General features: G+C 44.2%; 1 protein-coding gene across 1 annotated transcript in view; it reads right to left on the bottom strand.

Moving 5' to 3' along the window:
- Window positions 1–2018: 2018 nt before the first annotated feature.
- Window positions 2019–16866, bottom strand: part of LOC138492582 (ras-related protein Rab-36-like) — a 143919-nt gene continuing 129071 nt past the window's right edge. The window contains exons 10-11 of the mRNA XM_069619854.1: window positions 10242–10361; window positions 2019–7123 (exon numbers count right to left, since the gene is read on the bottom strand). Coding sequence (XP_069475955.1) covers window positions 7059–7123; window positions 10242–10361 — 185 coding nt within the window. The 3' untranslated portion in view covers window positions 2019–7058. The remainder of the gene's footprint in view (window positions 7124–10241; window positions 10362–16866) is intronic.

Raw genomic sequence — 16866 nt, 5'->3', positions numbered from 1 at the left:
AAGTCAGGGAAGGCATTCATCTTTGTCACAGGCTGCCCCAGCGTACCAACACCGCCCGGATGACCTCGAGCCGGCCTGCCAGGCCCAACCCAACCCACGAGGCTGACCAGTGACGACATCTCACCCGGACCAACCATGCTGCAGCAACACCTATAGTTAGTCGACGCCACCCAATCCCAATTAACTTGTGCCCCCTATAGTGTGTAGGTTCTGATGACGTTTTTTGTATTAGAAATACGCCTGCCTTTGCGATTGTCAGGCAGAGCGCTCTCGGAGGTTGCAGAGTTCTTTGCATGCCATATTCTTTGGATAAACTCCCACTTACGCTCACCCGCACTCTGTCTTGGCCTTATTCCCATTACGGGAGTGTCCATTATTGTCTCCCATTGCGGGGAGGATCGTGCTAACTTGGGGGCGCTTCCACTCACTTGGTCCGTTGGAAAAGCGGCAGGTCTACACAAAAAGTGCAAACGACACTGATTGATGAACACAGCATATCTTTTCGGATCACCTGAAAAGCGTTCGGGCGGGGCCAAAGGTACATTTCCTGGTAGATTAATTTGCACCGGATTAGAGGAAGTCGTTGGAGCATGGCTCCCCCCAGGGGTAGGCAGAGGAGTTTGTCCCGCTTGGGCTTGCAACAATTGTCTAGCCAAATCGTCTGTTCGTTCCTTAGAACCACCGGTGCCAGGACAAGGTCCAAAAGGTCCCTATTGGGACTTGCTGGTGCCGATAGTATATATTATGAGCCTGCTTCCAAGGATGTTGGGTAGGTCCTGACTCCTTGGAAGCAGTGGTCATGACAGTCATCTAGCTGCTCCCCGGACGAATGTACAATAAACTTGCTTTATGTACACAACATGCACTCGCCTTTTGGGTGGTAGGTAGGCCCGCTCTGGGCTAAGGTGATTAGGAGCCCACCCCCACATTATCACATACTCTTGCTTTAGGTTCCAGAACACCTCATCTCTTGCCTGGGGGTGACCCAATGGTAAGGTGTAGTCCAGGGCACCTATCTTCTTCGTTTTGGAGGGACCTCTTTTGGCATCCAGGCTCCCCTACAATGGAATCTTCTTCCTGCTCGCATACGCCTAGTTGTCAATTTGCCTTCCTTTAAGAAGGCAATGAAACCCATCTGTTTAACCTTAATCCGGACTAATTCAGGAATATCCTCTTATTGCCTTTAATTCACTGCTGATCCTTCTGCTCCTTTTTTTGTTGGTGTTTGTCCTGTCATGTCTAAAGTGTGCACTCGGAGGCCTACGGCCGTGTGACGCATTATAAAAATTAAAATAAATATGTTATAAGAGCGTTGTTACGGCTGTGCATCTGTTAACTGCACTTAGGTTGCCCCCCTCTGAGTTGTTGGTTGCTGATGGTTTGACCGTGGGGATGGCTGCCTGCCGCATCGTCCTCCATGGTACCTGGCTCTGATGCACTTTTATCAACAGCTGATTGTCTCATTCAAACAGCATGATGAGCTCACAGACATGTTGGTTTAGCGCTCAGTCCAGCTTCATGCTGATCTGTGATGTGCTGAACATTATAGAAGGCTTTTCTTCCCTTTTTCACATGAAAGAAGGCGCTTGTGCTTTATTTGATCCAGTTACCACTCACTACCTGCACTTTTTATATGAATGTACATTTTGGAGGCACTCACGTGATTTCCAAACGCATAATCGGGCAGTAAATACTGCATGCAGATTTTTCCAGGAATACTGCATGCAGTATCTGCCAAATACTGACTGAATGCGAATTCTTTTACAATGCCACCTGTATTATAGGCGCATGAGATCCCCATTTGATAATTCTGATATCCGTAAAAACAGGCAGTATTGCAAACATCACCTGTTTTTACCATTATCAACTAAAGGAAATTGTGATACAGCACAGGCGGTCAGACGGTAAAGTGTGAAAACAACATTCAAGTGATGTAGAACATACCATCAACCCAACCTGCAATAACATGTCACTCTGAGGACACTCTTTGGAAACATATTTTCAAGCAGAGTCCAGACTTTGAACAGCAACAATGTTTATTCAGTTTTTAAGTGCTTTTTCCAGCAAGGTCACTGATTGCTTTACAAAAGTAACCAAAACAGTGTCCCTCCTGTTCGGGTAAGCCACCCTGTCCCCTCTAACAAGGGCAGTGATGTGGGGGGGTTAGGGGAAGTGGGTGGTCTCCTCACCAAAAAAAGAACACTACATCGCATGGTCTAAAACAAACATAAATGAAATGTATACAATGTATTTCTTCTATAATTATCATTGGTACAAATATTACATATTACTCTTCTTCTCAATCCTGCTTCACCCCCTTCTCATTAATCATAACACTCCAACCTCATTTCCTATGCTCCCCCACTACAAATCCTTATTCAGTTTACAAATGCAATCATTTTCTCCCAGTTTCCCACGTTTTTCCATCGTTTTGCCATTCTTATGCCATTCTTATACCAGCACCCTGTTTCCTAAGGCCAGCCTGTCTGGTTGCTTTCTGCTTTCTAACTGCAGGCCCTCCAGCCCTCCAACAGCCTAATAACTATTCTTGCAATCCTCTTTTCCCAACTGTAGCCCTTTTTGGATTATGTCACGTCTAAACTTACACCCATATCCTGAGGTCAGATCCTGTGATTGCTGTTTTATAACTCAAACTCCTGCTGCTCTCCCTTATCTAATCCTTATGACTTGAAATCTTTTGTCATAACTCCACCAAAGTTCCCGTCTCCACATTGCTCTTATAACTCCAGCCCCTATCTTTAGGTTGCCCCATAGGGTTGCACCTGATTTTATAACTCCAATCTTCTTTCTCACTTCACTCTTCAACATAAATAACACCTTTGCCCTTCCAAGACCTGTTATAATTTCCATTGCACCCTCTTTCTCCATCTTTTGTTAGTTACACAATACCCTTGTACTCTTTGAAAATATGCGTTCCTCGTGCATCAGAGGTCTGCAACCTTTGTATCTCCAGATGCTCTGGACTAAAATACCCATTAGCCCTAACCAGCATAGTGTGCAGTGAAGGATCATGGGAGTGGTAGTCCAAAACATCTGGAGAGCCAAAGGTTGCAAACTCCTGTCATATATGAATCTTGCAACATCCATCTTCTCATCCTTTGAGCAACTCCACTTTCCCATCCAGGACCTTATAATTCCATATCCAGTGCTTTTATGTTACCTGTCAGTGCCACCCTTCACCACCGCTCTACCGTAATTGATTTCCAACATCACCCAAATCAACAGCCCAGCATATCCTAGCCCATATAGGGAAGAGTGGAGACTCCAGCCTCCCACTGGTGCATTATGATGAGGAAGACGAGGACGGAAGGGAGAGCATATAATTCTGTTGCATTGTGATGCCAAAGGGTGTGGAGGAGATTCTTCTGGTGACAGCTGGCCGTTTCTGGGTTCAGTGTAACAAATGCAGGATCGGGGTGCACATCACAGAGACCAAAACTCAAAGCACTTAATGCACACTCAAACAGAAAGTGCAGCCACTCCTACAGTCATCAGGGAAGACCGCATTGTTTTCACTCAAACTTACAGTTTTCAAGCAATGACAACCAAAGCAAAAAGGGCAGTTTATCATTTCTGAAACAGTTCTTAGGTTATTTTCAAAATCTGGCAAAAGTCTAAAATACAGCAAGTAACATAAACCAAACAATATGTAGGTTAAAGTCCAGCAACCTTTTCACATTCAAAAGCATAAACGCCTTAAGGTTTCTGATAAATAGATTTATATTTTAGGTTAGAGTGTTTTGAAAGCAGCAAACAGGGTAACAGCAATACAGCTTCCCAGTGTCTTCAACATTATTCTCATTTTTTCAAACAACTTTGCCTCTGTGCTTTTTTCAATGACAATGGTATAATGTGCTTTTACAAACACCCTATTGCTTGTTCTGATGTATAATAATAAACCACATCAGTGTACCACATCAATGTACTGTGAAAACAGAAAGAGGACACCACAAAAGAGAGTTGTAGTCATTTGTTCACAGTCACAGAGTAATCGTAAAAAAGGTCATCAATACATATGCCACCCCACCGTGGTGGGCTATTTATACATGACCACAGGTATGAGGAAATGTGATGTCAGTGAACAGGCTTAACCCAATTGTGAGCCCTTTCTGCTGGTGAGTGACCGTGACTGGCTCAGTGTGTGGTATCTACATATAGTGTCGGGTGCTGAGGACGTTCCGGGTATCATCCATCAGATCTACATTGGAATCAGGCTCTTTATGGCTGAAATCACTCTTGTAAATCAGATGACAAAAAATGCATTTCCTTTCGAATGTACCAAATACACACTATATCTTTGTAGATCTGGGTGCTTGTGGCCACCCCATAAAGTATTCTTTCAGTAACATGTATTGACAGAGAAGTCAACAAATCACATCCTTCAGTGCAAGAGTCTCCATGGCCAGTTCTCGGGAGCAACCACCACACCAAATTTTCAAGATAGTCACAGGCTATGTTATTAACATCCTTTTGCATACAGTGTATTGAAATGTATTTTGTGTGACTATCCTCAAAACATGTCGTGGATTTTTCTCTTGAGCAGCGAATAGTGGCAATGTTGCTTTTTTTGGGACCACAAGGTTTTCTTCATATTTGCATAGTCAAGTAGGAAATTCCACTTTCTTCATAAATTAAGTGTTAAATCTCACCAACAGGGGCTTACAATGTATACTCTATTTTATGAGAAACTGCTCTGCTTAATAATTTCATCAACTATATATCTTTTGTGTTGCATCAAAGCCCCTCGAACACACAAAATCGGTGATCTTCCACATGGGGGAATATGTGGATTTCTGAGACAGATACTTCTGGCTCCTTACTAGGTTATCCAAAATCTTGCATTAATTACATAGGTGACATTTTCATCAAACTGAGGGAGGCCTTGGAACACCAGTACTCCTCGTTTGATGGGGCATGCCTTAATATACTGCCTCGCACAGACTTCTGTGTGCATAGATGTAGCGAGGGTGGAACTGCGGAAGTAATATATCCTCTTTGCAGGAATTTGATAAAGTTGTTCCTTGTCTTTTGTTCAACAATGATACATACACTGCATTTGGGGTACAATGTGAGTGTCAGTCTGAACATGTTGCCACTATGAACATGGCTAATGAAGAGGTAACAGAAGGGCAACTTGGCTTTAGCTTGAACTTTGTTGAAACTCAGGAACTCTTAGGGTTTCAAATAATAAGTTGTTTCTCTGTAGTGTTAAAAGTTAATGTTAGCTCTGGCTTTTTGAGAATCACCTTGTATGAGGTGCTTTCTATATTCTCTATACTGAAAATGTAGAGGCTGGAAATTTTTATACTTGAACAGAAACATGTACTACTAATGCTACCAAGGTCGGTGGGCTAAGATTGTACAGTCGACCTTTTGAGGCTTAGTGAACAGGCCGTTGAGTGGGCGAGAAGTCATAAGTCAGCAAGAAGTCAAAAGTGCAGAAATCATTCTCAGAATATTTCAGGTAACACCTTGTAGACTTCAGTTAATTTGACAGAAATATCTGTCAGAGACGACCTTCAAAGATTCTCAAACCCTCACTAGTCATTTTTTGTAAATGAAGGTTGTATTTATTATCTATCAAGTCCCTAAGATTTGGAAGAGTTATGAACCGCTGCCACGTGTGATCACCTAAACACCCCTAAATTGAAAAGTTAAACAGCAAAATATTCCAAAAGAAGGGACCTCTCCAAGGAATGTCGTTGATGAACGTTCCTCTGTGGGAAACAAATTCGGCCAAGTAATGGCTACTTTCAAGAATTCCATTTGTTATGAAATGCATTGTAAGATTATGTCGGCCTTTCCGTGGGTATCAATTAAAGATCCATCCTTAAATCTCCTTCAGGTTTATGGGCAGAATCTCTGCAGGAACCCATCAATGATTCTTCCATCTGCACATTTCAGACATCTGTGTCAAGCATTGTCTGTGCATCTTTGCGATGACCTTTGGTATCCAGCATCCATCTTTCCCTCGTCAACCACCTTAGCGGGTGGGGGTTTGAGAGAGAACAGACAGGCTATTTCTAAAATGAGGTAGGCCAACAGAATTATCTGAACATTATTTGAGCTGAGCGACATAGAGGCGTATTTCTTTTTTTTAGCTCATTTAAGCTATCAAACATTGTGCCAGAACAACAAAAATATTCAAAATGATTTAGAAAAATCAGGATAGTGTGTATCTCTAGATTTATTTTATTTGAGATGGATGGAAGCACGCCTTAATTCATTTCTCTACCATAGGCTTGCAGAGGAGACTTAGCAAGTGTATAGTTGAGTATTTCTTCAGCACAGCCTAAATGATCATTCTGAATAGCTATATTTTAAAGTTATTGTCTTCCAGTTGATTAAATTTTTGCCCCGATATTGGAGATTACTGTTGGGATGTGTCCCGATGTGCGTTTGTCTCTCTCTTTCGGATATGGTCAAAGAGTATCTGCCTACGAGTGCATCACTTTCTGTAAATGGTCCAATTTGTGCATCCTAGTGACGTGTGCATCGTCAGATTACCTGTTGGAAGATGCCGTTATTGGTCAATCTCTCAGAAAGACCATACGGTTGGACACAGTCACATTTCAGAGACCAGTCTTTGGGCTGACACTCCAGTTTTACCACTGTGCCAGTCAGCATCTTGTGCATCTGCCTATATGTGTGACCAACTCTGGAGCTGTCTATAAGTCATTTTTCTTCTCTGCAGAAATGTTCTAGGGGAATCTTCTGAACATGAACTAATTGGGTCCATTGATGATGCAAATGGATATATAGTGAATGACTGAGTAGACATTTGGGAGAAGCGCTAACATGCCACGTGTAGTATATTAACAGATACACGTGTGTGCACTCACACACACACACACACACACAGACATATATGTCAACACACAGGCATAGATTAGATGCACTTTTTCTGAGAAATATAAAACTTGTGAACACATGTCCCAGCATGCTCAGCTTGTGCACGCATGTCCCTGCATGCTCAGACTGTCAGTCGTTGATGAACTCAAACGCCTGGACTCCAAGGTCTGTGGTCTCCAAGGCTGCTAGCAGCAGTTAATACTGGGTGGGACATTACTTTCTATGTTTTCCTGTGAGTTTCCTTCCAGCTCTAAAATAATGAGAAAAATTATAATGTTAAGTAACACACCATGGTTTACCCACAATGTTTTTCCTCCCTTCATCCTCCCCACAAATCGTGGCACATTGGCATATACCAATCTTCAACCATTGCAGATTCCACTTTCTTCTTTCACCCCTTTTGACTTTTCCTACTTCTCTTGTTAAGACTCAATCTTCTAAGGCATGCTCCTTTCCTTTTCGAAAGAGAGGGAGAGGGATCATTTCTGGGAGCAAAGGGCTTGCATTTGTGCTATATATATATCACCAACTAAGTTAAGGTGGGTTTAACAGGCTAGAAAACTAACCTTTCACCTGAAATGTGAAAGTAGAAACATTAATTTCAGCCAAGTCACACATTGCACAATGCAATTCTCCTACAGTTCAGAGTCACATCAGCACAGCATTTTGAGTATGAAAATTGGCACAAATGCAAGCCTTTTGCTCGCAAAAATTCTTCCTCATTCGCTTTCTTTTTCTTTCTCTCTCTATATATATATTCACTGAAAAAACCTTAGTTAAGGTGAAATTAAGTTGTACAGATTTAACGCAATAAAACCCTTGAAATTCTGCAGATGTGGGAAGTCATGACCAGCTTAACTTGGTGCGCTCCCGTTGATGTCCCCCATAATGCCATGTACCCCATAATTCCATTTTGTATGTCATTGTGAATCCCTTCTTTTATAATATGTATGTACTCACAGGCTTTGCAACGGGAACACGCTGAGTTAAGCTAGTCATGACTTGCCACATCCACTGAATTTCAAAGGTTTTGTTGCTTTAAATCTGCACAACTTAACTGCACCTTAACTAAGGTTTTTTTCAGTGGATTTCAAGTTTCTTTTATACCATAGTTTTTTACATGTGCACTGTACATGTTCCCGCAAGATGTTTCTTTTGGACCCACTAGCCAGACAGTGAGCACACTGCCTTTCTTTCCCGATCACTAGCCATGCCCTTCGCCCATGACCATTGGCCCAAGGCTGCGACCGTGGCCCCTTTACATGTTGCCCCAAAGCTTTCTTCCAGTCCCACTAGCCATGGCCACTGACCGTGGCCACACTACTAGGTTTCTTTAGGACAAACTTTCGCCGTGGTCCCTTGACCTGTTGCCCTAACAGGTTTTGTTGGGGCCCACCAGCCATGGCCTTCGGCTGTGTCCACTTTCCATGTTGCACCATTCAGTTCGTTAAAGTAATCCTGTAGCCGTAGCCTTCGGCCACACCGAGGGGTTGTGTGTGATAATTGTGGTGATGGTGGATCAGCTGTTTATTTATTTTTATTTATTTATTTATTTGTATAGCTCCGACCGCCCGCAGGCATCAGGGCGCTCACATAGAGACAAGGACAAGACTCCGAGAGAGCCTAGAAGGTGCAACAGGACAGATACAAAGATACTAGAGACCTAATTAAGGGGTTCTAGTCGAGGGTTACTTAAATAGCTCAGTTTTAAGCTTTTTACGAAAAGCCGTGAGGTTTGGCTCCAATCTGAAGTACTTCGGCAGTTTGTTCCAATTGGCTGCCGCTCGGTTGGGGAAAGCTCTACCCAAGCCGAGTTCCTTCTTATATTTCTGGGGAGTCATAAGTCTGTTTGCTTCTGATCATAATGTCCTGGGGGGATGGTAGAAGGAAAGTTTGGATTTCAGATAGGCCGGAGCCTTAACATATAAGCACTTGTGGGCTAGACAAATGGACTTGAATTGAATGCGACTCTATTCTCAGCCAGTGAAGATCCCGTCTAGCTTCACTAAGGTGTTCACTTCTTGCTTTCTTTTTTACCATTCTAATCGCGTTATTTTGGACCAGCTGGAGTTTACGGATACTTTGCTTGCTGGCTCCTACCAGGAGGGCATTACCGTAGTCCAAACGCGACATGATGGTAGCTCTTGCTATTGTAGCGCAGTTTTTCTCGCTCAGTAGGGGTCTAATTGCTTTGAGAAGCCTAATGTAATAGTTGCAATTTTTGCTAACGTACATAGCCTGTGCATCTGAGTTTAGGGAGGCTTCCAGTGCCATGCCTAATGTTTTAACTTTGTCTGCCACTGGAATTTGGGTTTCTTTAATTTGGAAGGCCTTATAATCATCAGAGAGTTCGGCACGGGACTGAGTGGAGCCGAAAATCATTAATTCGGTCTTATTGCCGTTCAGGCACATCCAATTATTGTGCATCCAATCTTCGATGTTTTCGTATAGTGTGTTTAGTGTCATATTATCTTTAGTATGATCCCCACTCAGCTCAAGAACCAGCTGAGTATCGTCAGCATAGTTGGTAAAGTAAACCTGGAGTTTTTGTAGTAGCTCACATAAGAAGCGAATGTATAGGTTAAAGAGCAGAGGGGACAGATTAGCTCCCTGTGGTACCCCACAAAAGATGTTAAATTCGGATGAAAATTTGTCGCCCCAGTGTACTCTGGATATTCTGTTTTCCAGGAATGATGACAACCAACATATGGACTCTTTAGAACCATTACATTTTGAAAAGGTGGGGGTCTTGAAGACCTGTGTGAAGAGGCTGGTGGTTAGTTTTTGCCTGAATTATAGTACATAAGTTGTAATTCTCGTCTTAGAGGAGGGGTAAGATTTACAGAGCCAGGGAGAGGGGGTGCTACCTTGCATGTAGGGTGTCCGGATGTAAGTCTGTTTCCCCGACCTTTGTAACTTTGTATTTTAGCAAGCCTATGTTTAGTGGTAGTCTGTCCACTTATATTAAGTGGGTTTCATGAGATTTTACCTCAGTGTGGGGTTGTGGGTTTTTTGATTATAGGAGCTTCATTTTACTAGGTTTCAATTATTTGCTGCCTTTTAATAATACAAATACTGTCCTGCTCTTTTTATTATTTTGTTCAGCGCTCTGAGGCCAGAAAGTGGAGGTTTTGATAAATAGCTAAACAAAGGAGGGGTACAGAAGGTCTTTGGAGTTTCCCAGATCTGACACTTCTAATGTCAAGGAGTGTTAGAAGATTACATTTGATGCTTTTAGCTAAATCTCTCTTTCTGTCTCTATCTCTCTTACTAATGGCTCCCGCCACTCTGGGCCACTGTTCTGCCATAAGCACAAAACCCCTACCACCGTTACTTCCTTTAAGCAATGGTTATGACCCTGAACCTACTTATGAGATTTCCTGTTCCGATCTGTGCCAAGCGGTCACTGTTCTTCTCCAGCTCTTTTAACATGGAAACTTCAAAGGCAAGTGCAGCGACCCGGAAGAAAAACTCCTTCACATTGTCCCCTAGAAAAGGCAAGGGAGATACTGGTTAAACATTTATAAAGCACACTAAAGGAGTGATATCAATTATACTACTGTCCAACATCCAATGCCAATTTACTTCTTCACAGCAAAGGTTTGTGACCAATTGGAGTAATGCCTTTGCATCAGAAATCCTATTCCTCAGAACTATGTGCAGTCCAAGGAACTACATGAAACTAGACCTGGGACACAAGTGTAGTCAGATAATGTCTAGAGGACTCTCCTTTTTTGCCCCTCATAGTCCCAGCCTGGTTCCCAAGGAATTGAGTCTGCCGGTGTTACCTGGCTCCAGTCGTTCTTAGCTGGGATCACAATTCCTCATGACAAGTCTTAGAGGTACTGACAAGTAGAATAAACAAATGTGATAACAAAAATGCAAACCATTCCCTTCAATGTGAATCAGGTACTCTCAGTTCGTAGCTCTCCATCCATCACAACTTGTGGGAAAGGCCTGCTCCTGCAGCAAGCTGGGCCAGAAAACAGCTTCAAAGATTCTGTTCAAAGCAGCAATAGAATGTAAAATAAAAACTGGGTATGCAAACCCTCCATTATGCAACCGGTTATCTATGCTCCCCTACATAACCCTGCCCAAGACCTCAACTGCCAGTTGCCCAGTTTTTATGCAAAGCATGAGAAAAATAGCCCTGCTCTAGGGGATAGCAGAGCGGGAGTTGTAAAGGAGGGATAGCTGGCGGCTAATATTACCAGAATCACCATGGAGGAGACATGCAGGGAATGGTGCTTGCAAAACATATGGATAGAAATTAATAGTAATCCAAGTGGCTGCTCAACAGATCTCAGAAAAGGGCACATGACTTTGGAAAACAACCAACCCTGCCTTAGATCGTTTGGAAAACACATGAACTCTCTATAGGGGTGGGAGACCAGGCCAGGAGTATGAGTTAACGATGCATGACACAATCCACCAGGGATCTTGGCCGCCTTGAGAGCATGGGAAACACTTATTACACCTTCAGGAATGCGCTGGCAGTTGTATCTGCGCTGGCAGTTCCGCAGCCCATTCCAACATGGCCACCAGGTACGTCTGCATGGCATTTGAAGTTATCACGCAGGCAACGTTGCTCCCCACATTCTGCAACTGTTTTCTTTCCGCATTCAGATCAGTGTGTCTCAATGCTACGGCTTTCTCCTGTGCGGACGCTTATGTGTTTCCTCCTTAACTCTTATTCTACGTTTCAACTTGAGTTCTCCTTCTGCTACCCTCTGTTCACTCGCCTCTTCTCTCGACTCCTTGGACCTGGCACCTTGTTCTTCCTCTTGCCTATTGCATCCTGGATTATATCTTTGCTGAGTTTTTGCAAGGTGCTCTCCTCATCTGGCATGATTCTACTAAGCTCCAGTTGGCCTACTGCAATCAAGATCTGGATTGCCTTCTGTTCTGGGTTACTGGATGTTTTATCTGTGTTTTCCTATAGTGAGAGCTGCCTTTCCAGGATACCATTTTCCCAGGGGGCTTTTTAAAGTTATTGTCTCCGGGCAGGGTGTCTTCCAGGAAGGAACGGCCTTTCCTCACCCCCTCACCACGAAGAGACAAGGTAAGGCCAGTTGCTGAGAACACCACAGTGAGAGACAAAAGGATTATCTCACGTGTGAAAAGTTCTAGATCTGTCTAAATAAAACTAAAGCTGGCCAGGTGACTCAAAAAGGATATGATATTCTTTAAGGATGGTGTCGGAGGGGATAGTGCACTTAACATCGCAGTAGCTTCACGAATGGCCAAATACTCTAACACAATACCGCCGTATAGGTTTTCAAAGGTTACAAAATACTGCAGAAAAAAATTGTTCACGACAAGGGGCTTTGTCGTGGGTTGGATCTCAGTCCAATATCAACTTCTTGAAAGAGTACACGGAAGAGGAGCAAGGACGTAGCCTACTTGATGCATCTCTGAGAAAGTGCGTTCGAGGGGGCATGTGGCAGAGAGATGTAAGTGGCGCTGGAGCGCATGCGAGAGGGAAAAGGTAGCTTCCGTTAACCTAGGGGTTGGGGAAAAGATGCAACAATGTGGTGTAAATGGGGTGGTGAAAAGAAAAAAGGGGGCGGAAAAGAGGGAATCCCTCCTTAGAGCATGGGGACAGTGCGAAGGGAGAAGGAGGACACTGTAAAAATCATCCCCTGATGGGGATCAGAAAAATAACGGTACGGAAAAGGTAGTAGGACAAAATGTGGACAAAACTGTGAAAGTGAGTAGCAGGGCCATTCATGAACCTGTTTGTTGGGAACAGAAAGTCGAGAAAAAGATGTCGGGCCAAATGCCTACATCGTACGAGAGGATTCATGTTACACTTGTGACAAAACTCTCCTGTCTCTCTGTGGGAGTGGATGATGGAGAGGCTAAGAGGGCTGGGTGCCGCCAGCCATTGTGCGGTGATGGGCCCTGATCCGGCATGGGGAGCGGATCGGCTGGCTAACCTCATCATGCCACTTGTTGGAGACAGGAGGTCCCCACACGGCACCATTAGGGAGTATAGTTGCATTAAAGGATATATTGACAGATGATGTCGAGAGACCTACTGTCGCTTGAAGAAATCTCCAATGTGAGAAAACGTGCCGAACTGTTGAAGACCATACCCACATTTATTACAACTCAGCCTCTCTGTCTTAAAAGAACTGGGTGGCTTCCAGGAGTAAGTTGTGAGCAGGAGACGACCACCATGAGTCATGGCTAAAGATGTGCAGTGCCAGGGCTGGTGGCCCCGGGGTAACACGCTAGGGTCACAATGTAGGTCCAAGATAGCGAAGGAGCCTTTTAGAGGCCCAGTCCATGGATCACAGCTGCCACAGGATCCAACTGCCCTAACCGCTGTCTTTCTGATTCGTATCTGTTTCAAAGCACTATCTATACTTTAGAAAGGGTACCAGTGAGTAGTCACTTTATAGCACCTTGCGCAAACAGGAACAACCTTAGTTCTCTTTCCCCCTAGAGATGCTGGGTCACTGTGTTAGAGCAATGACTGCAGTATGATTTTGTGATCTCATGCAAGTTCAAGGTGAACACATTCACATCTTCTATTGTGTTGTTTTCTTTACACGTATCTCCTCCTTTGGATTCTTTTAATTTCTTTAACCTTTATGCCAAGCTGACGTTGCAACTGGGATATAACAGTTCTATGTGTGTGTTCTCCTTCTGTGCTCTTTCCACTGCACGTTTCAGCCAGTCCCAATCACCGATTCAAGTCCAGTTATTATCTCAGTCCAGTCCACAGGTATTGTTTACCGTTTTACTGCTCTGCCAGCATTGATTTTAGTCTGGTATAGGCAAAACTATCCCTCACCCTGAATTCCATTTCTTAATCTTTGTATGGAGGTTTCTATTACTTGGTTTCACCTTGCGGGCCCCCCTCCCAGGCCCAAACCATCAGCCATAGACATAAACGTCAGACTCTAGTAGTCCATCTTCTAATCACATGTTGTTAGTTTGACGGTGTACAGATAGATGGTGACCTGTCACATAGTATTTAGGAATTTTGGTTTATTTTGCAGCTGACAAGATTCTGGCAACTGAAAGAAAGTGTTGTGTGGTGCTTGGGCTTATGGGAACGAATAAGAATAGAACCATGCATTTAGAATGCTGCCAAAGGGGTTCTGCAAGGGAATGTTTAGATTGTATGTGAGCAGTTGGAGAAGGCAGCCCTTGAGAGTAGGTTCAACTACCTTGTTCCTATTTCATCTATAACATTTCACAATGTAACATTAATTTTCATGTATGCAGATTGGCTTTAACTGTGCATCAGTGCCTCGTTCCTGATAACCAGTGTCCCACACCAAATACATGGTGATATGATATGATGCGTCAATTATAATGAGCCAGCACACAAGTGTTTCTAGGCTTGACAAGACAAGGTTGTGAAGACAGCGGGAGGACAAAACAAACAATCTTACTAGGCTTTGTGTCATTCGGATCGTGCAAGTACAGAGGGGAGAGGGAGAGGAGAAGTGCCAGGGGGGAGGGAACAGGGAAGTACAATCAGGGCAGCATTTCTCTTAGTAAGTGCAGCCAAAGCAGCGCAGCACTGGGTACGTGCAAGGAGCCAGGAGAAAGGCCCAGAGGTGGCGCAGGGGCTACTGGTCGTGCAGAGGTGTGCAGTCAAAAAATCAAAAACATTTAGTCTAAAGTCATAATATTGAAAACAAAAAGGCAGAGAAAAAAAAAGTCGAATGCCCTTTATATTATTTATTTTGGGGTCCGGGAATAAAAAAAAAATGGGTAAAACAAAAAAAACAAAAAAAATGGGGGGTTGGGATGGAACCCCCCCCATTTCGAATAAAAATCAATTTAAAAAAAAATTATTTGTAATTTTTTATGTTGTGTTATTTATTCTTATTTTTTTTTTTTTTTAATTAATTGTAATATTTTGGATTAGGTATCTTATATTGCGATTGATACGAAATGTGTCTTGTATTATCAGAAATGTTTACATTTTTATCCATGATTTGGACTTTGTTTTTGCTTCTGTACCTATGAAACACTGAGTGCTATGTTTGATACTCTGTTTGAACATTTGGTAATGTATATTTTGTTTATTGAAAATCTTGAAAATCTTTTTTCGATATTATGACTTTCGAAAAAATGACATTCGATTATATCACTATAAACCTCGTGGAGGAGCCTGGAGCCCATTGACATTCTGAGGGTAGCCAGGCAACTGGTCAGTGCAGCAGAGCGGTAGGTCAGCAGGGGAGAGAGAGAGACAGCGAGCAGAAGCGAAAAGGAAGGTCTTGAGCTGCTTCCGGAACCTTAGGTGGTCTGGCTCAAGTTTGAGAGGGGCAGAGAGGCCATTCCAGAGGGAGGCACCTGCAGAGGAAAGAGATCTACCACCCACTCTCTGCCTGGAGAAGCCTCTGGCCCTCAGGGAGTTGGATTTGGTTCAGCGAAGGTCTCTAGAAGGAAAGTGTTTAGGAAGAGAGAGTTGGATGCAAGAAGGGTGCCGGTCCCAGAAAGGCTTGTGAACGATGCTGAGTGTCTTGAACTTGATCCTTGCAGCCACCGGAGCCAGTGGAGAGATTTCAGGGCTGGAGAGATATAATCCCTGGGCTTGAGGCCAAGTACAAGTCTTGCAGTCCTGTTCTGCATTAGTTGCAGAGGGCGGAGAGTAGAGGACGGTAGATTGAGAAAAAGGCTGTTGCAGTAGTCCAACCTAGAGAGAACCAGGGCTCTGGAGACAGTGAGCTTCTAGGGTAAAGTAAGAAAAGGAAGAATACCTCTGAGGGGGTGCAGCTGGTAGTATGACTTCTTAGGAAGGTCTGGGATGTGAGGAGAGAGGGAGATAGTGGAGTTGAAGATGACACCAAGGTTTTTTGCCTCACAGGAAGGCACAGGAAGAGGTCCATAGTGAAAGAGGGGAAGCAGAAGCTGCGACCCCAATGTGAAGGATGTCATTCTTACTGGCATCAAAGTAGAGATCTTTCGAGGCACACCACTCCTGAATCGTGGATAGACAGTCAGGAATGAGCGAGAGAGAAGAGGAGGCTGAGGGAAGCCTGAAGGAGAGCTGACTGCCATCCACATAACACTGAAAGTTAGAGGAGATGGTAGAGATGAGGTGTGCCAAGGGGGCCAAGTAGACGTTGAAAAGCCAGGGTGAGAGGATAGGGCGCTGGGGAACACCACACATTGAGAGGGAGGTGGTGGAGAGGAAGGAACCAAGTTGGACCTGGGAGGGTCAGTCCAGGAGGTAGGAGGTCAACCAAGCCAGGGCCTGATCCGTGATTCCCAGGTTCTCATGGAGACGATTATCGGATGGCATGATTGACTATGTCGAAAGCAGAGGAAAGATCAAGGAGGATGAGGACAGAAGGAAGGCTAGAGTGGAGATTAGTGAGCAGATCTTCACGGGTGTTCAGGAGAGCAGGTTCCATTCCTCTGGCTGCTCTGAAGCCAGACTGATGGTCATGGAGACAACCAACAGATTCAGTGTGGAGAGTAAGCTGGGAGATGGCCAGCATTTCCAGGAGTTTGCCAAGGAAAGGAGTGATAGAGATCGGGCGGTAGTTTGCCAGACAGGAAGGATTGGCAGAAGGTTTTTTCAGGAGGGGGTGCACAAGGTAGTGCTTTAGTGGGAAGGGGAAAGTTCCAGTGGCAAAAGAGTGATTGCAGAAATTGCCAAGGCTGGAGCGAGGGTGACAATATGGTCCTTGATGGTTCAGGAGGAGCAGGGGAGCACCTGCTTGCACGACACTTTCATAGACTGGACTTGTCTAGAAACATCGTCAGGTGTGATCGGAGAGAAAGAGGAGAAAGGAGAAGAGGGAGAGGCCGCCAGAGGGGGGTCGGGAGAGGGAGAGGAAGAGGAGAGAGAGGACAGGATTTCCTGGGTTTTAGTGGTGAAGTGAGAAGCCAGAGCTGTGCAGAGGGCCTGGGAGGGAACAGGAGAGGTGGAAACTGAAGTAGGACTGGTCAGCTACTTGCAGATTTCGAAGAGTTGGGCTGTGTTGTTAGAGGCTGCCGGGATGCAGGTTTGGATGT

The sequence above is a fragment of the Ambystoma mexicanum genome, chromosome 10 (genome assembly GCF_040938575.1).
Source record: "Ambystoma mexicanum isolate Mex_15411 chromosome 10, UKY_AmexF1_1, whole genome shotgun sequence".
Classification (NCBI taxonomy): domain Eukaryota; kingdom Metazoa; phylum Chordata; class Amphibia; order Caudata; family Ambystomatidae; genus Ambystoma; species Ambystoma mexicanum.
Note: the sequence above shows the minus strand (reverse complement) of the source record. Positions and strands in the feature narration are given on the sequence as shown.